The sequence below is a fragment of the Amblyomma maculatum genome, chromosome 9 (genome assembly GCF_055883805.1).
Source record: "Amblyomma maculatum isolate TAMU_Amacu chromosome 9, ASM5588380v1, whole genome shotgun sequence".
Lineage (NCBI taxonomy): Eukaryota > Metazoa > Arthropoda > Arachnida > Ixodida > Ixodidae > Amblyomma > Amblyomma maculatum.
In genome coordinates this window covers 64,090,885-64,118,124 of record NC_139352.1, presented here as the reverse complement: position 1 = coordinate 64,118,124, position 27,240 = coordinate 64,090,885, and the positions used below count along the sequence as shown (strand labels likewise).

General features: G+C 48.6%; 2 protein-coding genes and 1 long non-coding RNA gene across 5 annotated transcripts in view; 2 read left to right on the top strand and 1 right to left on the bottom strand.

Annotated features, from left to right (window-relative positions):
- The window catches only part of LOC146179228 (hemicentin-2-like), a 29,182-nt gene extending 9,903 nt beyond the window's left edge, over positions 1-19,279 (top strand). Inside the window, exons 6-14 of the mRNA XM_084580151.1 lie at positions 457-573; positions 3,829-4,113; positions 4,973-5,050; positions 6,705-6,989; positions 8,806-9,090; positions 14,070-14,357; positions 15,269-15,553; positions 17,368-17,652; positions 19,269-19,279. Coding sequence (XP_084436277.1) covers positions 457-573; positions 3,829-4,113; positions 4,973-5,050; positions 6,705-6,989; positions 8,806-9,090; positions 14,070-14,357; positions 15,269-15,553; positions 17,368-17,652; positions 19,269-19,279 — 1,919 coding nt within the window. The remainder of the gene's footprint in view (positions 1-456; positions 574-3,828; positions 4,114-4,972; positions 5,051-6,704; positions 6,990-8,805; positions 9,091-14,069; positions 14,358-15,268; positions 15,554-17,367; positions 17,653-19,268) is intronic.
- The window catches only part of LOC146179223 (uncharacterized), a 294,299-nt gene that overhangs the window by 192,551 nt on the left and 74,508 nt on the right, over positions 1-27,240 (bottom strand). The gene's annotated exons all lie outside the window — the stretch shown is intronic.
- Positions 20,514-27,004, top strand: LOC146179227 (cell adhesion molecule DSCAM-like). The gene is made up of 5 exons (XM_084580150.1): positions 20,514-20,625; positions 21,317-21,604; positions 23,940-24,227; positions 25,178-25,462; positions 26,688-27,004. The coding sequence occupies exons 1-5, from the start codon at positions 20,514-20,516 to the stop codon at positions 27,002-27,004; spliced, it is 1,290 nt and encodes a 429-aa protein (XP_084436276.1).

Genomic DNA, 27,240 nt, shown 5'->3' with positions numbered 1-27,240 from the left:
TGTGTACCGTGAAACTGTGACGTTTATGCACTATATGTAGAAGCTTGTTTCGCCCGATTTATCTACCCAGATCCAAGATGTACATTATGCGAATCGTGGAAACCTATCGTGTTACAAGCGGTAACGAAACCTGACAGAAAAAAAAATCGTGTTTTAGAAGTAACAAATTCGGAAGCGACGAGATATTTTTCTTATTTGCATGGACATTTCTTAAGTTAACATTGGAACTCGTTTCGTGGGAAGCCATTGTGCGTAGCCATATCGTTGGCAATTAGTTTGTTCCCGACGCAACACACAACGGTAATACAAATCGAAACTTGGCGAATATGTGATGGCTGAGTGATGTTTCACAAGACGCTCCCGCACACAGCTTTAAAGCTCCTATATTTTTCAAAGTCCACCGAAACGAGCAAATGAAATCGATATGCGCATGACACTCCATCTCCTACTCACCAGAAAACGCCCAGCCTCCCAAGTCCACATGGGTGGCGACGAACCCATATGGAAATTTCTCGACGGGCCGGGCGCAGTCTGCAAACCACATGGTCCTCGTGAAACATGCCTACGCGGACCGTGTGTTCTTGCTCTTGTGTCCCGTCCATGTTTTTTGCGCTGTTACCTCAAGATGAATAACCCACAAGCCCAAGCTACTATTCTGGAAAGCCTCTGAGGCTGATTCTACTGTAGTGCTTATTTGCCAGAACCCCGCCGGTCACACAGTGCTTCTTCCGTGCAGGATTCGAGGTGAGCAGCTCCACTCGGCAATACCGATAGGAGGCACTGCTGGTAGTGTTACAAAACGCGGTGTAGGCAATAATGAGTCAACAAGCATTAGCTATGCCAGCACATTCGACGTTGCGAGGATCTTCGGCCGCCACATTAGTAAGAGCAACGTTGCATGTTACTTGACAGTTTATTACTTCCAGAACTTGTTACGGTAACGATTACGAGCCTAAGGAGACCTGTTCAAAAAAAAAAAAAGAAATGGCTGCAGCATATAATGCGTCGCCCGCACAGTACCGATCACAAGCCTCGGTGTTTCCTTCCCAGTTCGCTGCAGTATAAAGACGTTTTTTATAGCGAAAGTAATAATACTTTCACTTTCAAGCCTTTACGGTGCGACGGCGGTGCACATGAAATGACCTTTCGCATGACCTCTGTGTGCCGCCACGCCTCAAAGCTGGGCGACCAACTCGCGCCGTCCGTGAGAGACGGCGGTGCGCATGAACGGCGGCCTAACTCCCGCTCTATCCGCCAGGAGCGCCACAGGTGTTATGACATCACGCCTCAAAGCTGGGCGACCAACTCGCGCCGTCCGTGAGAGACGGCGGTGCGCATGAACGGCGGCCTAACTCCCGCTCTATCCGCCAGGAGCGCCACAGGTGTTATGACATCACGCCTCAAAGCTGGGCGACCAACTCGCGCCGTCCGTGAGAGACGGCGGTGCGCATGAACGGCGGCCTAACTCCCGCTCTATCCGCCAGGAGCGCCACAGGTGTTATGACATCACGCCTCAAAGCTGGGCGACCAACTCGCGCCGTTCCTGAGAGACGGCGGTGCGCATGAACGGCGGCCTAACTCCCGCTCTCTCCGACAGGAACGCCACAGGTGTTATGACATCACGCCTCAAAGCTGGGCGACCAACTCGCGCCGTTCCTGAGAGACGGCGGTGCGCATGAACGGCGGCCTAACTCCCGCTCTCTCCGACAGGAACGCCACAGGTGTTGTGACGTTATACAACTGTATAAGCGGCGACCGACTCGCGCCGTCCGTGAGAGACGGCGGTGCGCATGACTACGATGCCGCCTGCTGCTAAGGATGCTTTCGCAACCTACCGGGCTTAACTAAGCTAAGTCTCTGCCAATTTTTTTTTTCTGGTCTTTTTTAAGAATCTTTGAGAAGCGCGGCATTTTGGGGTTGGCATGAAATATTAAGGTTAATATACCGCTATTGAAACGCAGATTATAATAACAGCAATATGTTTCAAGTGGTGGCTGAATTCTTAATAATTTCCCCCGATCGTACATAAGGGTGCCGTTTTTTTTCTGAGATGCGGGCGCGAAGTTGGACGTTGAATGAAGAACTGTATGACGCTTTAAAACCCCTGATTTTCCCCAGGTAACGTATTGATAATAACAATTCATGACTGTTCGTTAGTGATAAATCCACAATGTCGAATGAACCGTGAAAGATAAATATATAAATATGAATCGGCTAAACCACCATTTGTATCAAGTGAAGTTTCTGCACACAGACAAAAAAAAAAGAAACATTGCTTCTCAGTACAGTCCATTCATAATATTAAAATCGCCGATCAGAAACACATATGCTGCGCGATATGCGTTTTTGCAACAATCATCAGTGCGTGGTTTATTTTTGGGAATAATCATGTTTTGCTTATGGGATTAATCATGCTTTGCTGACTAGACGAACCTTCCTAGAACCCTTAACTATTTGCTTATGGGGATATCATGTTATCGTGCAGGCAAAATTATCCGTACAGCGGCCTATCAGCAAATTTCAGCCGTCATCGCGTCGCTACCACTGTTCTATGAGGCTAATGTCCTCTCACAACCCTATAAGAAGACGCCAGTTGCGTGCTGCATTTTATCCGTATCATATCTAGGTATCAAGTAATCCTAACAGAGTAACACTTCATGGCAATGAGAAATCCTTTGCGCGCGTTTTAATGATCCTTGCAATAAAGGTTGAAGCTCTGCAATTACCATTTAGAAGACCAATATCTATGACGTCACTAACAGCCACGTTTCAGTATGGAAAGTTCGACGGTGTTTCCATGCTCTAAAACGATGCGAAACTACGCATGGACTTTGTGAGGCTTGCGCGTATGCGATGATCAGCCAAAATAAATGACGAAACGCGTCCTAGGAGCCCACGATGAGACAAAATATGTGTAGCTGCCCCCGCCTTACGTTCGCATTATGCTAGTCAGTTCCGAGTACAAATTCTATTCGCATTACTAAAGACACAGCTGAAACTATTCAGCTGCTTATTCTTTCTCCAAATAAATCACCTCGTAGTTGAGAATAGCTCTATTCGTTTAGGTTATTCTGTGGTCCGCAAAGGGAGATTGCACCGCTTGAGTTACCTTCGCAAAGTGAGCACGCAGGAACGTACATACGAGAGTGCGCGCGAGCTCCGCGCTTATGCAAGCTGTACTAGGCGCTCCGACATATCCGAACCGCATAAAATCCACGGCAAAGAGAGAACTTGGTTCAAGTTTTGTCTGTTCAACTGCTTCCATGTTCCTGACAATAAATAGAGCAACTTCCATTTCGTAACGGTACCAACAAAAATATCGGAAGAAATAGCAGCATTAATGACGGTACACTCTTAACATTCTGACCAAACATAGAATGAGGTCAAGAGCGCGAAAGTATACCTGCTACTACCGGACATCGCAAACGAATAATGAGATCTGCGAACAGATGTTGCAGTTTTCACAACAGAAGAGTACTGAATGGAGATCGTCGAACGAGCTGCTAGGAGTTCCACTGAACTGCAAAAGGTGGCGCTTGCAGTCCACAGCTCGAAGACTGACGCAGTTTACTACGACGGCGCAACCGCTCTTCGTCCACTTCCGAAGCAAGATAGACAGCGCCAGTACTCACAAGCTGAAGATGCACATTTGGTACCAGCTCATAGGCTTCACCTTCGGCTGCGTCGCAACAGCACACGGTAGGATTTCATCATCGAAAACTCCTACTTTCCGAAGCCGCAATATTTATTTTGCAGTGTCCTTCTGTTTTCTCTTCTTAAATGCTAACTAAATATCCGGGGACCACCATCGCAACCATGTTCCTGCAGGGCCGCCTGAGGTCCACCCGTTCGTCTTCTCCAAGAATGTAGCACTTGGCGGGCGGGCTGTCGTCAACTGCGCCGTCATCGGCGGCGAAGGACCCTTCGTGTTTCGCTGGCTGCTGAACGGCGGAGAACTGAAGACTTCGGCGACGAAGTACGTGGAAGCCGTCAGCGACAGGATCGCGGCTCTCACGATTGAGAAGGTCGCAGCCAATGACATTGGCAACTACACCTGCACCGTGACCAACCAGGCTGGATCAGAAAGCTTCACCGCGCCGCTGGTCGTAAAGGGTGAGCATTTTCATCCAACCTAACATGCTTATCAATAGAGACGACGTCTGAAAACTTACCAAACACATCAGCATGTGTTACTGGCGTGTATGACAGAATATACGCGACTACGTCTCAGCACGTATAAGTTGCAGTACGCAACGTTCAGAATTCAGCCATGTGCTTTTTGAAATTCGGTTTCTTGATTAGAGAAACCTCGCAGAAAACATCCAGGCTAAAAACACTCTCGCGAGATCAACAGGGATCTATAATTTCGTATTAGAGCGAAAGGCCCGTAACTGAAACGACCAGAGTCGGACTCCCTCGTCGTACAGGAGAGGGGCAAGACGCTCACCGGGTTGAGGCAACACTCACTGGGCGGCGCTAGTTTCCCGCTGTTGAATTCTCTGCCGTGAGTTGTGCGAGATTATTGCCCACCTACCGCACAGCAACAAGGCGCACCCAGCAGCTCATATCGCCATGACGTTCCATAAGACGTCTATTGCGCGAGCTACTTCCGTAATATTGGTGATTGTGTCATTCAAACATGTCACCGTGGTCGGATATTTAGGAAACGGTGGTGCTGCAGAAGTGCGTGATGTTAGCCCGGCACAGGCGCATCATCTACGCAAGGGTACAAGAGCGGTAAGGGAAGCGGCATTAACAGGGGCCGTCAAACCTGACATCCAGCCGTTCGCCTTCTCTAAGAACATAGCCCTCGGCCAGAAGACAAGTGTCGCTTGCTTCGCGATTAGCGGCACCGAACCTTTCCGGTTCTACTGGAGTCAGGACGGCCGTCCAGTCACTGAAACGACGTCGAGACACGTCAAGCCGTCGACCGCGAACATGGCCACGCTGGTTTTCGAAAGACTGTCCGCAGACGAGCTCGGCAACTACACGTGCAGTGTGAGCAACGCTTACGGCTCCGACAGCTACACCGCGGAGCTCCTCGTGGAAGGTGAGTTTAGCAACCTCGGCCAGTGCACTCGTTCAACGAAGAGCAAACGGGAAGGAGTAGAGGAGTATACTTTGTACATGTAATGCATGCACTGTGTGCATACGGATGAAATTGCTCGTCACGCACCATCCAGATTTGTTTCTTAATCTTCCACTGAACCGCGATAGAGACGTAAGGCCAGACGAAGCAGGTGCGATATGACTTCTGTACACTATGCTTCGACATTTTTTTTCTGCGGTGTGCAGGAAGGGTACAATTGTAATAGTTCTCTCCTGCAAAACCTTGTGTCACTCGTGCAGGGAGGCGAAGCAAGCTACGTACGTTTACTATCAGTGGCCCTAAAGCCTCTTCACATTTCTGCCTACAAATATGCTGTCCGAATTCATGAGCAAATATAAACGACACTTTCCTGCCGCAATTCTGGGCCCGACCTAAACGCCGATATACATATGTATAGGTAGTAACCGCAGATCCGGACCATGAAAAAGAAATAACAAGAATAAGATTAGGATGGAGCGCATTTGGCAAGCACTCGCAGATTATGACTAGCAGCTTACCGGTATCGCTCAAGAGGAAAGTATACAACAGTTGCATCTTACCTGTACTCACCTTTGGGGCTGAAACGTGGAGGCTAACCAAGAGAGTTCTACTTAAGTTGAGGACAACCCAGAGGGCTATGGAACGAAAAATGGTAGGGGTAACATTAAGAGATAGGAAGCGTGCAGAGTGGGTCAGAGAAATAACTCAAGTTACCGACATTCTAGTGGAAATTAAGAAGAAGAAATGGGCATGGGCAGGACATGTAGTGCGAAGAGAGAATAACCGATGGTCGCTAAGGGTAACAAACTGGATTCCAAGGGAAGGAAAGCGTAGCAGGTGGTGGCAGAAAGTTAGGTGGGCGGATGAGGTCAAGAAGTTCGCAGGGGTCAAGTGGATGCAGCTAGCACAGAACCGGGTTAAGTGGAGAAATATGGGAGAGGCCTTCGCCCTGCAGTGGGTATAGTCAGGCTGATGATGATGATGATACATATGTTGGAGTGGGAAGAAGCATGATTACTACAAACAGCTAGCTCATGCGTCCTTATACATCTGTTCCTTCGTATCATTTGAGCACTGCAGTCGTACGTTTTGCGTCTGTAGATTGTTTACTCACAAACGTTTAGCAAAAAATGTTTTTTTTTCTTGCACTCTCCAGATTATATAAACACAAGAGAAAGTTTACAAGCTTCAAGTAGTTAGCTCAATCAAAAACAAAAGAAATCAAATATTCCGCTCCATTCACCTGAGAAACACGACGGGTTTTATACCGAACAAGTTCGGTGTTGCGCCTCTAAGTGGCGCTAGTTGTCCACATGCAGCTTGGTGCGGGGAGACAAAAAAAAAAAAAAAAAAGAAGAAGAACGGAGAAAATCGTGGTGCAGTATTCAGTCGGCGGCTCAGAGAGTTCTAAGAACCGCGGGAGTCACAAGTTCACAGAACATCTTGGAACAAGCTTAGATGGCTACAACAAAGCTTGCAGTCATCTGCATGCTGCTGTCCTCGGCAGCGTGCTCGAGCACCAACTACGGTAAGCCAGCAAAATTATCACTCATACAAAAGTTCCGATCGCTGCCGCCGCGTCTCTGACTCCTGGACGCACGCTTGTGTTGTTCAGGGCCGCCAGCCATAATGCCGTTCGCTTTCTTGAGGAACGTAGTCCTCGGACAGAAGACGACGGTGACCTGCGTCGTCTCGAGCGGCACCGGCCCTTACCGCTTCGTCTGGAGCCACGGCGATAAGACGATCACCAACGACTCCCGTAAGCACGTGAAGGTGCTCGCGGAGAACGTAGCGGCGCTGTACATCGAAGCCATCGGGGCCGAAGACCTCGGAAATTACACCTGCACAGCGTCCAACGTAGCCGGGGAAGGCAGCTTCTCGGCGTCGCTCGTTGTGGACGGTGAGAACATCAAAGACTTCGTCGCATGCTTTTCTTATGTATGCGACCGAAATGAGCGACGAGTATAAGAAAACCGTGACAATAATATCCAGCAAGCCGCTTCCGACCCTGCATGGGTCTATCGGCGACCGCATTCAACGATTCCTGTTCGGTATAGAGGGAACGCGGCATGTGCCGGATGCGAAATAATGCGGCAGTGAAAACACCGCGTGAATGGAGACAAATATTATCTCACTGAAATAGCACTTACACCACACTGTTAAGGTTTATTTACAAAGCGCTTCTTCACCTTAGCCTGGTGCGCTAACGAACAGATGATGAGTGTCTTCTCTTCCTCACCCTTCCTCTGTTCACTCTTCAGCGCTGCCTAACAATATAATATCGTATGGGTATCCACACACTGGACTTTTTACGCACAAACACATATGCTTAGCCGCAAGCAGGCACCTACTCTCAGCATATGTCTTTTTAGAATGTTGGTTGTTGGTTTGTGGGGTTTAACGTCCCAAAGCGACTCAGGTGTGATAGATACTGTAGTGGAGAACTCTGAAAATTTCTACCACACCTGGTTCTTTAACGAGCACTGACATCACGTACCACACGGGCACCTGGCTTTCCGTCTCCATCGAAAAGCGGACGCCGCGGGCGGGATTCGATCCCGCATCCTTGGGCACAAGAGTCGAGCGCTGCACCCCTGCGGCGAGGCCTTTGAATGCTGGGTTCGTTATTTTTTTGTCATATTCGAAAGAACTTCAAAACTACACTCCTTTAAACTACATTCCTTTAGATAGCCTTTGGAATCACGTTTCTGAGAAAATGAAGATGTATGTTCGCTGTTTCATATGCAGGACTGATGACAAAGAATCAATAAGCAAAATTACTGAAGTATTCGAATCACGAGAACCAGAGGTGACAGACATTCGACAATGGAAGCCCTTAAATATTTGCCAAACAGCTGATAAGTCTGCGTCAATCATTACACAAAAGAGAAGCGCAAAAACCCCGTCCCTTCCTCAAAGTTATCGCTGTTTTCAACACTGGGTTGGCGACAGACAAAATGAACAGTCACGACGTAGTGAATACGACGCCGAACTTAACCGATGATCATTCTCATGTGAGTGTAGTTATCTGGCGATGGATTTAAGTTGTTTTCACCGCGTCCGCGAAACGTTTTCTGGATGCACCTACATATGGAGATTATCGCATAATACCAGGGAAGAACAAGCCAGGCAGGCAGGACAGAAGCTGTTCCAATACATTATTCATCTGAGGTTTTCGATTTTCGAACATCAGTCCCTTAGAAATCAGAGGTCCGACTACCCGCTCGTTCATCACTACGCTAGTTTTAAGGGGGATGAACCTGGTTTGGAAGCACCTACAGTGTCTCGATGCAGCGCCGCCATTGAAGCACTGCTTTAGTGCTGCCACTTCAACGGCCATCGAAGTTCAGGAGCTTTCCGATGTGTGGCGCCACTTGTCCGCCGAGTGAGACATCTTCGAAGGCAAGAGAAATACCACAACGATACCAAGCCTGTGACAGGCGGCCCTGCATCAGAACTCATCAGTGCGCCATCGCAACACATCGCAACAGGAAAGCTCAGTTCGCTTCGGCGTACTGTTCAGTGAACTATTCACAATTTACGCTGCCATGGGCTGCAGGGGAAGAATTTCTATTTGCACTCCTCAGCAAGGCATCTTCCTCGTTAGCGTGCTCTGTGCGTGCGTCGTCGCCGGTAACAAATGTAAGTCTTTGGATCCTTGCATAACATTACGCACGCGCGCTGTGGAGTTGGGCTAGTAATGTGTTCATTCGCAGCGTCGCCGGTCATCATGCCGTTCTCCTTCGCCAAGGATACATCTCTTGGAGACAGGGTACTGCTGTCGTGTGCTGTAACAAGGGGCACGGCACCGTTCTCCATTTCGTGGGCCCATCAGGGTAGGCCGATAGCCAACACGGCCAAGAAGCACGCGACTTTGTTGACCGGCAGTATCGCCACGATGACCATCGAGAAGGTGGCTCCCGATGACGTGGGGAATTACACCTGCACTGCCAGTAACGCGGCGGGCAGCGACAGCTTCACCGCAGCGCTCACGATAGAAGGTGAGCGAATGCTACTGCGGAGTTCACCTATTCGTCACGCAGTCCTAGTTTCTTGTACAATGAAACTGTTCTGCTCTGCGTCAGCGTAGACGTGAATAGAGTTGTGTACGTACCGCAGTGGCTAAGAGGCTTTGGCATTCGACTGCTCATTCTGAGGTCCAATGTTCGATTTCGACCCCAGTCGCACTTCGATGGAGGAGAAACGCAAAAGGCTCCCTTGAGCTATACGTGTGCTATGTTAGCGGGTCGTCAAAAACCTGAGTTGACAGTGATAATGTACAATGACGTTGCATGATTATTTAGGCTCGGCAAAGTATACATATTTGTGGGCAGTGTTGGAAGGACATTTGTTTTGATGCGTTTCCCGCTGTGTGGATTTCCTCACAGTGCTGTGACAAAAAATGGACAAAATGACTATATACTCTAAGGTACTGACGATATTGGCCGATGCATATGCTGCAGACAATGTTAAGTGTTTACTTTCGTGGTTTCCTTAAAATATTTCAAACCGACGAATTCCGTATCCGCGACGATGCCTTCCGCGCAAAAGCAATGCGATATAAAGAAGACCCTCCTTTTCAATCGCTCCAGTCATACAAGTGTTGTCTAGCTTGCAGCTTCAACTGCCGTTCAGTTAAATCACAGTTTAGCTTTTCAACTGACGTTGAACTGAACGGCAGGCGACTGCAGTTACACGGAACTCAGTTGTCCCGCGGAATCACGTGATCCCGCCACAAGCAAGCAATTTTTACTTTAAAGAACTGCTTTATTTTTCATTATAAATAACCTTTACAACATGTCCACGATATATATTGCTACGTGGTGGCAAGCGAAGATGACAGCACAACATGGCGATAGGGTGAAGGATCATTTAATGGATGGCCTAGCGCGAGGGCTCCTCGCACCACATGCCGACCTTCTTCTTCGTAACACTTCCCGGGGCCACCGAGCGATCGTCACGATCGGTTCGCTTGAGGTTGACGGTGACGTGACGGTGAGGATGTTCAAGGGAAGACAGGAGTGAATGACTTGCTTGCCACCACAATGTCTGATGCATGGGTGATCCGCCTCCCCTGGAGCTGTTCTACTATTCGTCACCAGAGTCCATGGGACCGATGGCTCGAGGTCACGTCGGGCGGCTTGGGCGGGGTTTGCGTGTTCGTGTCCATCGGTTCCTTCGGATCTTTCGGGTCCTTCGTCTCGGTTCTGGTTGGTCTGTGTGTTCTCCTTGTCTTAAGATCCGGGCTGGGGGCTGGGCGGTGGTAGTTGGTCGGGTCTGGGCTGGAAGGGCTGGGGCGAAGCTGCTCGGCGATGTCCCTGGGCCCTCGGTCGACGGTCCCGCCTCACAGATGGCGTCAATGCTCCAAGGCGAGGATGGGGATGACGTACGCCGCACCTCCAACCAAAAATGTTACGTGGTGACAAGCGAAGAGGACAGCACAACATGGCGATATGGCGAAGGGTGATTTAATGGTTGGCCTAGCGCGAGGGCTCCTCTTGCGCCACTGCCGATCTTCTTCTTCGTAACAATATTATTGAATTATGCATTTTGCGCATGTTTTCTCTTTCAAGTACGCGACAACTGAACTCGACACAGAGCTAAGTCAATCTATTTCAGGCACATGTGGCTTCGCTGCTTAATCGCCCGTTTTTTCAGTGCCGCTTTGTGCGCTTATGTTTTGACACTCGTTTGAGTAGTTAAAGTTGCAGGCTGGGATTTGCGCTAGCCAGGGCAATAACCTTCCGTGTGATTTTAGAGCACACTGCGGTTGGAAATGCCGCCGACTCGGCCAATGCGGCGCATCCGCTGACAGCCATCTTGTCAGTTGACTGGTTCAACTGCGACCGCCGACCTCAGTTGAACTGAACTGCAGTTGAGATTTCAACTGCAGTTGGCGCTGCCGTGTAACATCGCTAACTGCCGTGATCAGTTCAACTGACCACCAACTGAACTGCCGTTGAAAACGCCCGTGTAACAATTGGGCAGTTTGCACAACCTTAGGTATTGTTGAGTAAACAGAAGGGTCGACTAGCACGAACATAGCCATTGCGCATACATGCACACAAACAACGCACGCAGTGAAATCTACAAGCACATACATGCGTTCAATATTAATCGGCACACCACCAACTCATGCACCAATTGGATGAGCATTTCAAACTTACAATGGAGGCGTTAACGAACTTTCACTTCATTTTCTTGAGTTTTTCTGCACATCACTTAATTGCTCTTCGTCATTTTCATGCACTCAAGTCTGTCTTCCGACCGTAATCACAACCACTCACAAAAGCTCCTGAAAAGGAGACCCGCGCCTCAAAACTACTCAATCGACGTGTCTTCGCAGAATGTTCATGCACAAGACTGACATTCGCAAACGAAGCACGAGACGCTGTACACGCCGGCGCTGGATGCGAGATCAGTGTATGTGCATAACGGGTTGACAAGTAAACGTATTGAACACCGGTACACGCAGCGTTGCCATTTTCATGGACGTACAAGTCTTCCGTGAGATTGCATGTGACGCAGGTTCGACGCTGCCATGTTTGAATCGGATAATGTACTCCGAGAAGAGGCACTGGTTCTCACTTCGAGCGACAGGTGGCGCCAGTCACCCGTCAAGACCTTTTTCCAGTTGACAAAAGTCCTTTACAGGGAACCCATGCAACATTCGTTCGCCAGTCCCAATGGAGTGTATTAGGCTTCAAGAAGGTTGTTGTCGCCTTAGGAAACTTCGCCATGCGGTGCGCCGATTTGTTCATTTTGTTGTGTCTTTTGGCAATTGGTGTGAGCGATTCCGAAGACTTCTCTCTCGGTAAGTGCGCAAAGATATTTGGACTCCCTAACCATAGTCTAAATATTCTTATTGTGGTGGCAATGCAGTAAAGAAGCGTATTTCGTTTCTGGTAGCTATATCCCGCAACTCACCTCGTTCCAGAGAAGCCCAAGATTCAACCATTCTCCTTTCCTAAGCATCACCGACCAGGCAAGGACATTACGGTATCCTGCTTCGCAACAGGGCAACCGCCACTTTCGTTCGCCTGGTCGAAGGACGGAGAAAAAATCGAAAACGAGAAAAAATTCACCGTCGAGCATGTCGCCGGGAAGATGTCGACGCTCGCAATTCACCAAGTCAATGCGGCCGATGTGGGGAACTACACGTGCACCGTGTCCAACAGCGTGGGAAGCGACCGATTCATGACTGCCCTACTGGTAACCGGTACGTACCGGCTGTCTGTCCACTGCCTATTCACACGAATGCCGAGAGTAGTCGACCGCATATGTGCGTTATCGAACGCAGTCGCAGTCGTCGTACACAAGCAATAAGTGAATACCCATCAGTTCAAATGAGCGAGGGTAGTAAGAAATCTACAGCTCCGTGGCAGGCGCCACTGCCCCCGCCAGACCTTCTTTCGCTCCCGTTGTTATTCGGGCCAATTTCAGACAAAACGCACAAATAGAAACAACAAAACCATGATAGCTTGGAATCAACGTTTAACTACGCATACGCACTTGTATTGGTCATGCCCATCGCGCGCTTATGAGGTCTGGTTTACATTCCGTCATGGAAAATCTGTATCATTTTCTCGTTCAAACATACACCAATGACAAATATAACATTTCAACGCGTGCGGTCAAGCGATCCTAACTGGCTTCCAATCGCGCCAAATTATACCTTCCTGTGGAGAGTACAGTATGCGAGCATCTATTCCCGGTTGTTCAACGCGCAGCAGTGGATGCGTGAGTGGTTGCAACAGCGGTGCCTCCATTAATGCCTGTCCGCTCACATGTAGCATTGGTACTGCTGGATTCGTTGCAATCCAGGTGCAAGCGCTGAGATCACTAATCTCTTTTCAGATGCCTAATCAATATCGATGCGAAAAAAAAAAAGACGCTACACAGACAAAACAGTGCCACGGAGTCATCTTCATTGTACGCAAGTGTAGGAAGCGCGCTCGCATTAAATGTGGTAAGCTGCTGCGCGTCAGTAGTTTTCAAAACAGGAACAGTGCTGACAGACATGGCAACAGGAAGAACTAATTCACTGTCTTTAAAGCAGGAGACGCACTATTGCCATGGTACAAGTCCGAATGAAGCCCAGGAGTGACTTGGCTGTCCCCTCACGCTAACCTGAGGACATCGAGAGTGCGGTGCCCAATAGTGCACCAAGGGTCGCCCTCCTCACGAGAGCCGCATGAAAAACAACTAAACGCTATAAATTTAAAACAAACTACTCAAAACGTGATAACGTCTTTTCATTGCACTTATAACCAGCCAGCCAGGGGCTAATTTATAAGCAGCACCTGGAAACGGCAGTTGGGAGCGCCGTTGAAGATTGGTCCTATTCGCAGCATACATTTTTTCACCCTTCATCACCGAAAAAACTGAAAGCCAATGTAGCTCTCGCACATGAAATGGCTAGCTTTAAGGAGGTGGGAGCGGGAGCTAGTGCGGTGGTAGCGCCTCAAATTCGTTCGAGCTCGCACGTAATATAATGATACGATTCGCACCTGTTCGCTTTTTTTTTTTTTTTACGCCTGTTTTCCTGAGTACCGATGATGATTGGGCGTCCATACACTGCAGCGTCAAACCACAACCAACTGAAGAACCCCGAGAAATCCGTGATATAGACTGTCTCATCAGAACCGGCTCGCCATGGCAAGCAGCCTTTCTCCTGTACACTTAGTTTCGACAACTGCCCAGATGTGGCGCCACGCGTTCTGCCAGCAGCGGCTACCGAAAGATTCGACGCATGCAAGCTATGTACAAAGAGCCAGACGCAGCTCGCCCCTGCCGCAGGAGAGACACCAACGAGAGCACGTTCCCTTCACCCGATGCCATGCTGGTCATCGTCTTCTCGATACTAATGGTCTTGCTTTCGATCACCGAAGCCTCAGCAGGTACGGAAGCCAAGTTAAGGCCGGTTAAATTTGTTGGCGCTCTAAAGAAGCGCACGCGCAAAATCACGTTTTGCGCGCAGATCCTCCCAGGCTCATCCCTTTCGCCTTCCCCAAGGATCACCCGCCAGGACGGATCCTCGCAATCACCTGCGTCGCCAGCCAAGGCACCCAGCCGCTGGAATTCAACTGGCTCAAGGATGGACGTCCATTGCCTGCTAATAGCCACAAGGCCATTTTCAAAGTGGTTACTGAATTCGTTTCCGTGCTGACCGTCGTCGACGTGGGCGCCGAAGACGTGGGAAACTACACGTGCCAAGCTACGAACGCCGTCGGACGCGACAGCTTCACGGCAGAGCTCGTGGTCGCAGGTGGGTTGGCAAGCGATTTCGTATATTTCGGATATGTGACAACTCTCTCCTTGCTTTGTAAAATTCGTGGTTAGCTGCGGTAAAACCCATGGCGATAAAGAGTACCTTGCCTGCAGAACGCTTCGTGGATATCGAAAGTAACCAATTGCAGCGGCGATCATTTCCCAACTTTCTGTATCACGTTGTTGCAGTACATCGCTATCTCTCGTGGACTCACTCGCTCTTTAAAGGCCGGACAACGCAATTGATCAAGTAACTAACGCACTTGTGTACTGGTGGACATTGTTTTCTTACTTGCGAATGTCGTAAATGGCAGCCCAAAAAAGAATGAAAAATCAACGCCGCTGCCAAAGTGGAAGGCACAAATACGTACACGCAACTCAGCACTAAAAAAAAAGAAAAAGAAAAAAAAAAAAAGATCATCTGAAGACACACTTGTTCTCAATATTTCTACCTTGGCTGGTATTGACAGACGCGTCATAAAGAACAGAAACCCGTATCCCTTTTAGAATGAAAGAGGAGAATGTGCAGATTGGATACCTTTCGCGAGCTACTCAGCTCAACAGCGTTTTACATACTCCTTTAAACATGCCGCGCAGCTACAAAACTTTAGTTCCCGCTTTCAAATAAGAGTGGCGCCAGTTGTCTGTTCCGAGGGCTACACTGCACAACACTCCGCCCAACCAGCGACGAATGGAGCCTCAGACGATCAAGGATCTCCGCAAAGAAGACAGTCACGATGATATCTTCCGCTTCTGCACCGATCCTCGTCCCCCTGCTTGTGGCCTGCTCTGCCCTTCTCGTGGCCAACGCGCAAGGTAAAACTGAATGATGCGCTAACAACGGATTTCCAGCATGGCTTCAGGTTTCTAACCAAGCATACCGTCCATCGCTGCCTGCACGCTGCACAGAACCCCCCAGGCTGCAGCCTCTGCACATCGCGAAGGATCACCCCTTACTCGAGACCCTCGTGGTGTCCTGCATCGCGATTCGTGGGAGCCGACCCCTAGTGTTCGCTTGGTTCAAGGATGGCCGCCCCGTGACCGCCGGAGATCGGGCCGTGGCCCAAGCACTGACGGAAACCCTTTCGACGCTCACCATTCCGAGGGTTACGGCGAAGGACGTGGGGAACTACACGTGTCGCGCATCGAACAAGGCTGGCAGCGACAGCCACACAGCCGAGCTTCTGGTCACAGGTCAGTTACTCGGCACTTAAATGCCACAGCAGGGTAAAGTTCATACGGTTTACGGCACTATACCCTTTTTTATCTAGTGATTTTAGGCGGCCTGACAATAGTGACGACGCTCACGTGACGAAGGAGCACTGTCAACACTAGAGAGATTTAGCTTACCGTGATCAGCGATCCGCCTCCGTGACCCTCTACCGCGCGTCGGCGGGGCGCAAAAGCTGATTCGTCCCGACGCGGCAGGTCTATGTGCCGACATCAAGTATGTGGCGACGTCTATCGGCGTCAAGGGATATGGGCACGCGCAGTGGAACGCGCGGTGACGGATCGCGGATCACGGTAGGCTAAACCTCTCTACTGAGAGGTGCCGTAGTAAGCGAGACACGGATAAATTTCTACCACTTGGTGTTATTTAACATGTCCCGAAAAGTCCCTAACCGGCGCTTACGCAATCCGCCAGCATCAAAATAAGGCTTCGCTGTAGCTCGGAAAGTATCCGCAACTTAGTGTCGTAGCCACGCCACTCGAGCAGAGCTGCACGCATAATGCCTCATGCATTATATAGCGTTGCGGTATCACCATCAGTCTCTTTCCTTTTTTTTTTTTTTTTTTTTTTGCCTGACGTTAACGGAAAGTGCGCATATGACGATGTGCAAGTCCCCAGGGAGATCGGGTGCTTGGTGGGGGATCCTCGTTAATCCGCATTCGCTTAATCTGAAGAGTCAGTTAATTCGAAATGATGTTGATGTGCAAGTCCCCAGAGGGATCGGGTGCTTGATGGGGGATCCTCGTTAATCCGCACTCGCTTAATCCGAAGAGTCAGTTAATTCGAAGTGATGTTTCCGCGCCGCAAATATCTGGAATTTAAAAACGTTCTACTTAATACAATCAACACACAATTCGTAGAGTCGGTTTATTCGAGCTGCTATTGAGGTTCCGTAAACATCTAGTATTTAAAACAGCTACATTTGAGACGAACTCCGCGTAATTCGAAGAGTCGGTTTACTCGAACGAATGCTTCAGTCCCGTAAAAGTCTGCTATTTAAAAACAGCCCAATAATACGAACTGCACTTAAACAGAAGAGTCGGTTTATATTGGTACTAGTATTTTGATGCCGTGAGCATCTTGTATCTAAAAAAAGATCCAGTGAATACGAAATTGGCTAATTGCGAGTAACTTTTCGGTACCGTGCCAGTTCACATTTTGAGAGCAGACTCGATATGTGTGGCTGTGTCATCAATGTTATATATGATAGGCGCCTGTGAAATGACTTGCCGGTATAAAATATAGCGCAAATGACAGTTACGAATACTTTCTGGACCTTTCTGAAAAACATTATTAGCGAAAAACATTTCGCGCTCACCTTGAAATTCTGCTTTTCAACGAGCCTACACTGAAAGTAAAGGCGGAACGGGAACACGTTACCTGCGCTAATCTATTCAGGAACGTTGCCATTCCTGAGCTGCAGCGCAACACTCGGAGAGCCGGAACTCAAGACGAATCAACGACAGAGTGCATTACCTGAAACTGCGCCTCTCTTCCCTTGCGGCACTTGCCCCTATGTGGCGCTAGTTGTCCGTGGTCTGCCAGGAAAGCGTACAGTTGCGAAGAAGCAAAAGGAGCTATTCATCGCTTGCCAGATGCGGGGCTGAAGCGTGCAGAGACTAGTAGGAAGCAGCATGGCCGGCGCGCGAAACAAGACCAAGCTAAAGGCACTACTTCTCGCTTTGGGACTACTTGCAAGTACCCAGGCCACAACGCAAGGTGAATATATAGACAGCCCTCGTAGACCCTCTAACAAGGCCTGCCATTTCATACGCAGATCAGCCGCGAATCCAGCCGCTGGCTTTTCCGCCCAACGTCAATCTAGGGGAGAAAGTCAGCGTCACTTGCGTCGTCGCCACTGGAAAAAAGCCTTTCGATTTCGTCTGGAGGCAGGACGGCAGGCTCCTCGCGGATACCAAGACGAAGTATTCGCGCGTCGTCGTCGATAACATAGTCACGATGACCATCGAGCGAGTGAGTGCCGAAGACGTCGGCAACTACACCTGTGCCGTGACCAACGACTTTGGCACCGACAGCGCCACAGCAGCGCTCATAGTGGAAGGTAGGCCTGTCTTTTGTGCGGTGCGCCGTAATTCTTTAAGTGCGAAGTGAGATTTCAGTAGTCTGAATCCTATAACTAGGCGTTTCGATGCGATGAAGAAAGCATATTTCAGGTGGTTGGACAATATAATAATATGCAGCGACTGACATCAGATTAATATGATTCACTCATTATATTAAACTGTGTTGTAACAGTGGCCATTAACTCAGTTAATGGCCACTATTCTACCAAAGCGACAGTGTGTTCTATTTGAGCATGCCTTTGCACAAAGTTCTGGATCAATTTCTTTACCACCTTCGGTTACCATCTATGAGTAAATCCCAGACCACGGGCGCTTTAGTACATTTAGCTTGCATCGAAACCGCCATTGCCGGGACTGCGAAGGTGCGCTGGCTTGCTGAACGCCATGACTTGGTAAATATTATAATTGGCTCATTGGCAAAGACCTAAGTGTTTAAGTTCACCACCTAACTTCCTACTACCTAACTTTAATTTCAATAAGAAACTGCAATTATGCACACTGATAACTTGTAGAAACCTCGTAGTGTATATATAGTGTTGTCCGCTCATAGTTCATTTATTTTGATGAAAGTTCGAAACAATATACACCAAGCTCAAAATGACACTACCGGTAGTAATGACAGCGACGCGCACTCTAACCGACATTTTTAAATGAGCACGAGGACAAATTGCAGCTAGCATGTGTCAGTATGATCATATAATTAGATGACTCCGACCCAGAACCGGAGCTTTTGAAAGCCAGAAACGACCAAAAATGCGACCTACAAGTGTCGCCATCCCCGGCCGATTTCGGAACTAAAGCAAGGGCACCGGATTTTGGTCACGGATCTCAGAGGCTACGCGACATCGCCATTCGCGTAAAAACGTTCTCGCCTTTTCGGGAAAGACGTCACGAGTTTCAATCGTCTGGAGGCAAGGTTTTGAAATCGAATACTTCCCACAGGTACATGAGTCTTTTGCTACAACTAGAAGCGTCAACGTAACTAGGAAGAGCGAGTTAATAAATTTTACTTTAAAAAATCGACTGGCTGGAGTTGCTCGGAGTGTTACTTTAAAACTACGCGACAATCATTACGAAAATCACCTCTTTCGCGGAAGCATTTGTCGCGATTTATCTCTTCTGATTTTCCAACTAAGGTTTCGTTCTTTATCACCGGTGAACTACGCCAGCTGGTTTCTGCATTGAATCAGCTTGTCGCCGTAAACGGCTTTAAAATGGCAATTCAAGCCCTACCATACTCAGTCTAAGGAAGCTTTTGCACCGCGAGCGCACAAATTAAACGATACGCTGCGCAAGAGTGTCAAAGAAACAGCCCATACCGTTACTCGTGATTGGATGATTAGTAATGTTTATTGGCGCCCCGTCACTCGTATCTGCTTACACCTCTACACAACACATCACGTCGTTACATATGGAAGGCTATAGCAATTTAAAAAAAAAGGCCCAGTTTATATTCGGCCCCTGTATGAAGCATTGCCGGCCACTAAGCGAGGGCTTCTGGTTGGCGTGCCGTGAGCCCGGGGAAATAATGATGCCGGGAGCTAGTGGTTTTATGGCTGTCCTACCGCACCTCCTCCAAAAAATTCACTTGCAGTGGGCTTCTAGAGTCTCGATTTCTACTCCCTACACTGTAACGTTACAGTGTAGAGTAGAAATCGAGACCCTAGGAGCACAGTGCAAGTGCATCAGTTAATATTTTTACACACAGTGTTCCCTAGGACAAAAATTACCTATCCCCAGACAAAAAAAAATCTTAAAAACAGATAGCATGCAAAAGCCGTTGAGGCGAAACATAAACCGACAGGAGAACTGAACATGAAATACTGAGTGTAAACGGCGTTCCTCGGATACTGCAGAGGCCGAAATGGGTTCTTTGCATCGTTAACTTTGCACTGACTCCATATGTCATGGTGGAATCATTGTCGCCGCAGCCTCCGCTCCTCAACCCGTTGATGGAACTCGAAATCCCATCACGGTTCCTCTGCTTTACCTTTGCGTTCACTGTATCCTCCTGTACCTATGCGCGCCGGTGTCTTCCACGACATCGATGTCGTCTGTGACTATGGCCACTTTTACACCTAGCGAATTCTTCGCATTTTCGTCTGGTTTCGCAGCATTTATTTCTCCATCGTGTTGAAGAATAGTCTTCACTCATTTTGATTTGGCCGTCATCCTTTTGTTTTCGAATTCTTGAGCTGCTATAAATCTGAAAATGCACGGTTCGCGCCGCTCCGTTTGAAATCGGCAAGTCGCGCTCTGTAACCAACTTAAAACCATCGCCTGACTATGTCAGAACTTGTCCGACAGGTGGCACTAGTTGTCCACACTGCGATATGGGCTTTCGTAGAACTCTGTTGCGGAGGCCTGAGCTCATTCGTTTGCACGCTACGACTCGGTGAGAGCCACCGTTGCCCCCAGTCTCCTTTTCCACGCAAAGTTAATATGTGGCGTTCCATTCTGCTCGTCCCCGCCTGCTGCCTCGTGATCCTTGTGAGCGCTTCTGAAGACGTCTCAAATGGTGAGCTGATTTCAGCGAGCTCTAGCGTAGCCTACCTCAAAAGTCATACCAAAAGAAAAGTACGCATCATTAAAAGCCGCAGAAAGCGAATCGTAGAAACAAAGCGTGACGTTTCGTCCAGACCTACAGCTGTTTGTAACGTTTCCAGAAAAACCGAAGATTCAGCCATTCTCCTTTCCAAAGCAACACCGACTGGGCAAGGACATTACGGTGTCCTGTTTCGCAGTGGAAGGGAAGCAACCGCTGGAGTTCATGTGGTCGAAGGACGGGAAAAACATCGACAGCGGCGGGAAGTACACCGTCGAACACTTCGGTGGAAAGATGTCGACCCTCTTCGTGCACCAAGTATCGGCTGCAGACATCGGCAACTACACGTGCTCGGCGTCCAACAACGAAGGAAGCGACTGGTTCACAGCGACTCTGCTAGTAACAGGTATGTTCGCTGGAGTGCCTTTCCTATCAACTTACGTGCGAGCCATCAGCGCATTGAACCTCTCTTAATGACCAAGGTTTTCTGTTTTCCTTATACCGTACTTGCATATCACCAATGAACCTGCAGAGTACTATAAGTTGCAATCGCAATCAAAAGGCATGTAGTTTTCGTCACAAGTGTCAAAGGCGGTGGTTTTTATGAAGAACGCGGAAACAACTACAGCGGGTTACTCTCAATCGAGGTCCTCATTACACGGACTATAATTTGACATTACGTTTCGCCGCAGCGCTACTGTCTTCGAAGCCGTAGCGTCTCCTCAAACGGCACCAACAGCTGCGCTCCCTTCCAAGGTTCTAACTTCGTCCACGAAGTGGCGCTAGCTGTCCGCAAGAACGCTCAAAGTATCGTCGGTCGAGTGCGCTACACAGCTACTGCAGAGAACACTGGCCAGTATTCTCGAAATAGCTAGAGAAGCGCGCATATATCTACGCGCTCTGCAGTCATCATCGGCAATGGCGGTTTCCGTACAATCTCGAACCATCATCTTCATCCTCGTCGTTTTGCGTGTAACAGCGGATTTCACAGGTAAGCGCGCACTACATTTGCGATATCACCGAGCCTAGCGAGCTTTGGTAAGAACCTCCAAAAAGCCTGTCTTGACGCAGACATGAAGTTGCGTGAAACATTTCAGGGGAGCCCCCGAGGGTGCAACCATTTACGTTCCCCACGATCAAGCAAGCGCAGAGAAAAGTCAGTGTACACTGCGTTGCATTCGAAGGCAGCGAGCCGCTCGAATTCTTCTGGTCGAAAGACGGCGCGGGGATCGCTAGCAGTCAGAGGTACCAAGTGAAGCGGCTCTCTGAAACTGTGTCTTCCCTGACGATAATCGAAGTGGGTGCCGAGGACATCGGGAACTACACGTGCACAGTCAGCAGCCCAGCCGGATCGGACAGCGTCACATCGCAGCTCGTCGTCACCGGTAAGCCGTCTCAGCCAATGATTGCCTCGTTGCATCATAGAAGGAGATAGCGTGTGTGCGTCTGGATCATGCCACGATTTTTAAACAAGACACGAAACGGGAATGAAGGAATCTTTACCTGAATCTCCAATTTTCAAACCTTTCGGAACTGTATAAAGGTATCGTTCGGTACAACCGAAACGCAAGCAAGAGAGGCGTGGACGCTCTGTCGAACGTTTCAGGTGCTGGACATGAGAGCGAAAAAAGTGTCTTGTTCCTCAAAAAAAAAAAAAAAAAAAAAAAAAAAAAAAAAACCTGAAAAATCTGCGCGGTGAGGTTAAGAGGTCCACGCAATATTGCGAGCTGTTTTGAGCACTGAAATCAAGACGCAAAGGATGCGAATTTCCCAATGCTACGTGCATCCAATCGGAGCAGGGAAGTAACATATGGAAGCGGCGTCCATACAGAATTATGCACTCACTACATGTTTATTCGTAGGATGTACAGCGTATGACGCCCATGCAGCTGCGTATTCACGATCATCTTTTGGAAGGGGACTTCGGAGGAAAATTGCGACTACACTTAAGTCTGCTTAAGAGCGGAAATGACGAAAGCTACTTTACAGTACTGCTTTCACTAACTGCACCGTCACTGTCATCCTTGCTATCACCATCATCATTATAAACTAAGCGTCTCTCATAGCCTTAGTCGCTTTGGGACGTTAAACCCCACAAACCAAACCATTATAAACTAAATTCACCATTATAGTCATTGGTACAACCATCATTATCACTAACTGCAGCGTCATTATCACCTCATCTCTACTATTACCATAATTATCACTAATTGCAGCGTCATTGTCATTGCTAACATCATCCTCATGCTGGAAAAGGATAGTTACGATGTGTTTCTGGCAAAACCGGCGTGGCGTAGTGGTTTGCGCGCTCGGTTGGGGATCGGAGGGATAGTGGCTCGATTCCCGCCGCAGGCAGTTTCTTCAAATGTCATTCCATGCAGATATTTTCTGCGCGCACCTCCTGTCTAAACCACCCATGAAGCAAGAAATGGTTTCACTTTAAAGAGGGAAAGGCGCTGTCCCATTGCATTCATTCATCTCTCTACCGCAGAAGAAATGGCGTTGTGTTGTTCTCAGAACAAGCTTTGCCGCTAAGTGGAGAAATTAATTATGCCTTCAATCCGCCTATATGCACGTCGCACTCATGTTAAGCTCTAACGCCACATCCTTCTGAGCCAAACAAAAAAGTGAACCGTAAAACTCTACTGTCAGATGCACTCCAGGTCCTCAAATCCGCAACCGTCCAATAGCGCGACTGCACTGCCTTACTTAACGCTATTTCAAATGCACCAAACAGAAATTTAAAAACTGACGCTTTCTGTCTTCATTTGTCGCTAGAAGCATATCGAAGACAGAGCCCAGTCGGAAAAAAACTACAGACAATTTTCTGATGTTACGACAGAATTTCTGTGCGGTTTTTGACAGCGAACCTGTTGTGACAACAGAATATTCTGTAGTGACATCAGAAATTTTTGTAGTTACAACATAAAAGTGCAACAGAACTACAGACAACAGAAGTATACTACAGAAAAACTACAGGACTACAGAAAAGTACTACACAACTACAGAAACATCTGATGATTACGACAGAACAACAGAATATTTTGTCGTATTTTTGATACAGTTCTGTAGTTTTTTTCGACTGGGAGGCATTTTAATATACGACGCTGGTACTAATGCGGCGCTGATAGTAAAATCTCAATAGCGGAAAACATTAATGCTCAATACACATTGATGCCGCTATAATCAATGAAGGTTGGACCACCCTTTCCCACTTGCAATTATATTCTATAAGCTGGCAGCACATGTAATGTTCATTTACGCTCAATCCACCCGGTGGCTTAAAATATTCGTGCAATTTATTATGTTATGAGCAATCTAAATAAAGGCAAGACTCAAAACTAGTTTTGATCTCACACGCTTGTCGTTCGTTTTAGCTTCCGCTTTCCTTTGCTTCGCAAGTTCACCTACAGTTCACCGTAACGTTCATATGTGGCGCCACATGCCCTATGTGAGTGATTAAAGTATGTGGCGACTTGTCTCGTCCGGCATAAAAGCAGCGGCGCAGCGTACCTTGGTTCAGTCGACCCTGTTCCGCAGTCTACGTCGTACGAACTGGCCATGCCGGTCTCACTTCTCTTCGCGATGCTGACAACTCTGGCGATGAGCGTCGATGCTGAAGCAGGTAGGCACAAGACACTTCGCCCTCGTATCACCAGCAACGCGTTCCTCTTCTCGTTTTTGCTACTAAATTTCGTGTATTTCGCGCACCTCGTTCAGACGCGCCCAGGATTCACCCCTTCACATTCCCGAAAGATCACCTGCCTGGACAGACCGTCGCAGTCACGTGCATCGTCAACCGGGGAAAGCCGCCGTTCAGCTTTTTGTGGCTGAAAGACGGCCGTCCGCTGCCGACAGCAGGGCACAAGGCAGTCTCCAGGATGATCACCGAATCCGTATCCGTGCTGACCGTCCCTAACGTCAGCGCCGAGGACATCGGCAACTACTCTTGCCGGGCTGAGAACGACGTGGGAAGCGACAGCTTTGAGGCAGAGCTCTGGGTCACTGGTGGGTGCGAGAGGATTGTTTCTGTTGTCGTCGCGACTGGCGCTTCACATGTAAACCCTCCGTCGTTGTACCCCATCTGACCATTGATAGGCGTTGGACAACGAAATGAGCATAATACATCACGGTAATGACAATGATGTATACTAGTAAACGAATGCATTGTGTATGCTAGCCAACGTATTCGTAAGCATTCATTGGAAACGGTTCCCGGAGGTGAATGTAAGCGTATGCGCTAATGCACTATACTTGCAGGGCGTTTTGAGCTTCCTATAAGTTCGTTACGTAAAGTAGGCGCAAGTACATCTCCCGCCTGAAGAATTTGCAGCAAGAATATCTGGTTATGGATCAGTAGTATGTAAACTGATCTCAATTTTTTTTTCTCCAATTTTCATTACGCTCATTTGTGATATTTCTTGTAGAACCTTTCCAGGCGATAGCCGCGGTGAGGTGTGAAGCTGACACTCAGCGGTATTTCTCACTAACATATATATCACGTTTATTTCGTAGTTGTTTTTCGCATCACTTTCGACAACGCATGTGGCGTTGGTAAAGGTTCACGCAAGATTGTCGCGTGAAGACGAAGCTTGAGCAAAAGAGAGGCTGAAATCGCTGGGCGCTGTTGCATGGTTCCTGTAGCGGCCCCTACGTGGCGCTAGTTGTCCGTATCGTTCAGGGTGCCTCGATGCGCATTGCGAGTGCATATAAATGCTGCTCCCCGAACATCACACAAGGTGCTGGACACCAACGAAGACAAGGTGCGCGCCATGTCTCCTCGGACGTTAGCATGGCTCACTGGTTTCTTACTGGGAATGGTCGTCATCTCTTCTACGGCGAAGGAGCAAGGTAGCATTGAGAGCATGCCTGCAAGAGGAGGAATCATGTGGAGAACGGCGCTTCCAATTTTCATTAACGCGCTCTCTCTACCTCGCTCTTTGTTCCACGGTTCACAGAGGCACCCAGGCTGCAGCCGTTTTACTTCCCCAAGGACCACCCTCTGCTCGAGACACTCGTTGTGTCCTGCATCGCTATCCGAGGTGCACAGCCAATTCGGTTCGCCTGGTTCAAAGATGGCCGACCAGTGACTCCAGGAGCACGGGCTGTGCACCAGATGCTGTCGGCGACTCTTTCGACGCTCACGATTCCACAAGTGACTGCCGAAGACGTGGGGAACTACACGTGCCGAGCGTCGAACGCGGTCGGTAGCGACAGCTACAGCGCCCAACTGCTCGTCACAGGTCAGTGTCGCTGAAAGCGCAGACAAGCAAGTTATATACGTGGTATGCTGCAATGCACGAATTGCGATACCTGCAGGAAAAGTGAGAAGGGTTTAAATATCGCCAGTGAGAATGCTTCGCGGTGGTAAAGTCTTACGTGCTACATAGTAGTTTCGAAATACTGCAGTTTATTGCAAAAAAAAGCATCACTATAGAAATATTTGTACACTTCACGCATACTTCTGTGATAATGCTCCACACAAGGTTTATTCCTTGAAGTACCTACTCTTCCTTCGCGAAGCTGGATAACGCTTTCATAGCCAGCAAGAGAATGGCTAAGGTTCCAATTTAGACATTCTACGACAATGACGCAGTACACATGAGAGGCAATTTTCATGCTAATCCTTCGTAAAATGAACACCAATTTCAGGCATTCGTTATTTCCGTGCCTATAGAGCTTTCCTAAGAAGACATATGATACGAAAAGCAAATACTGAATTCGGCTGCAGGTCACAATCAACGTGACCGCGTTTTCTGCATATCCCAAGGACTTCATCTCCGAATATTTCTGGGCACCGCCAATAACGCATGCGTTACGTCTAACATTCTAAGGCACTGTACATCTGACAGTGATGCATGAACACTCCACTTCGTGTTGGCTGTCGGAGCTTGTTTTCCTCTGACATTGCAAACTTCCCGTGAGCGTGCCGTTTCGTATACAATTTGATTATCCAAAGATAGATATCACCAAAATGAATGTGCCGAAAACAAAGTATGATAATCAGGCGATCACTGTCATAAATATATGGTTTTCGTTTTATCCTACAGCCATTGCTTATATCGAACCAGATGCTACGCCCGCCCATTCCATCTCAATGTCTCCCGTCTGAAGCTCAGCTAAGGGGTTAAGGCGGCGACCACGATGTGGCGCTAGCTGTCCACAGCTTCACATGCATGTATGCGATGTAAAGAAAAGCGCAGTTTCACTCCACCCTCTACAGTCTGGAAAGAGTCGTCGCCCGTTAGATTGCAGCCTTACATCTGCAGAGATCTCCGCACTCAGCCTCGAAGAAAACATGGCTTCATCTGGACGCAGGATCAGCGCGATCGCACTGCCTATCGTTCTCGGCCTGTTTTGGGCGATCCATTCTGCAGCGCAAGGTAAAATAGGAGATCCAGGTTACGTCCTGTGCGTATCCACGACGCACGAACTGCGTTGGCGTTGCATATTTCTTCTGGCGCGCAGACATGCCGCGTATCCAGCCGCTGGCTTTTCCACCGAGCGTCAGCCTCGGGGAGAAAGTCAGCGTCACGTGCGTGGCGGCTCTCGGAAGAAAGCCGTTTCACTTCACATGGAAACAGGACGGCAACGTTCTCCTGAACAGCGGGACGAAGTACTCTCGCACGGTAGTCGACAACGTCGTCATGATGACCATCGAGCGAGTGGCCGCCAAAGACGTCGGCAACTACACCTGCATCGTGTCCAACGACTTCGGCAGCGACAGCACCACGGCGCCGCTTATAGTGGAAGGTAGGCGCCATTTCCGCAGAATTTCTTGTTGACACACCGCCACCTCACTATTCATTTCTCACGACTCCGAACGCAGCAGTGATTTTAGGCACTTCGATCCGACTTTCATAAGATAGGCTCATAGCAGATGTGCCGTCTTTTGTTTCATCGAAAGTATCGCAAATGTACTTTATTCACCCTCCCGTAGCATCTCGCAATGTAAATTGTAACGTGCACGAAAGGGGCATAAGCGGTCTACGTAACCGATACCGGTAAGCTACCCACCCTT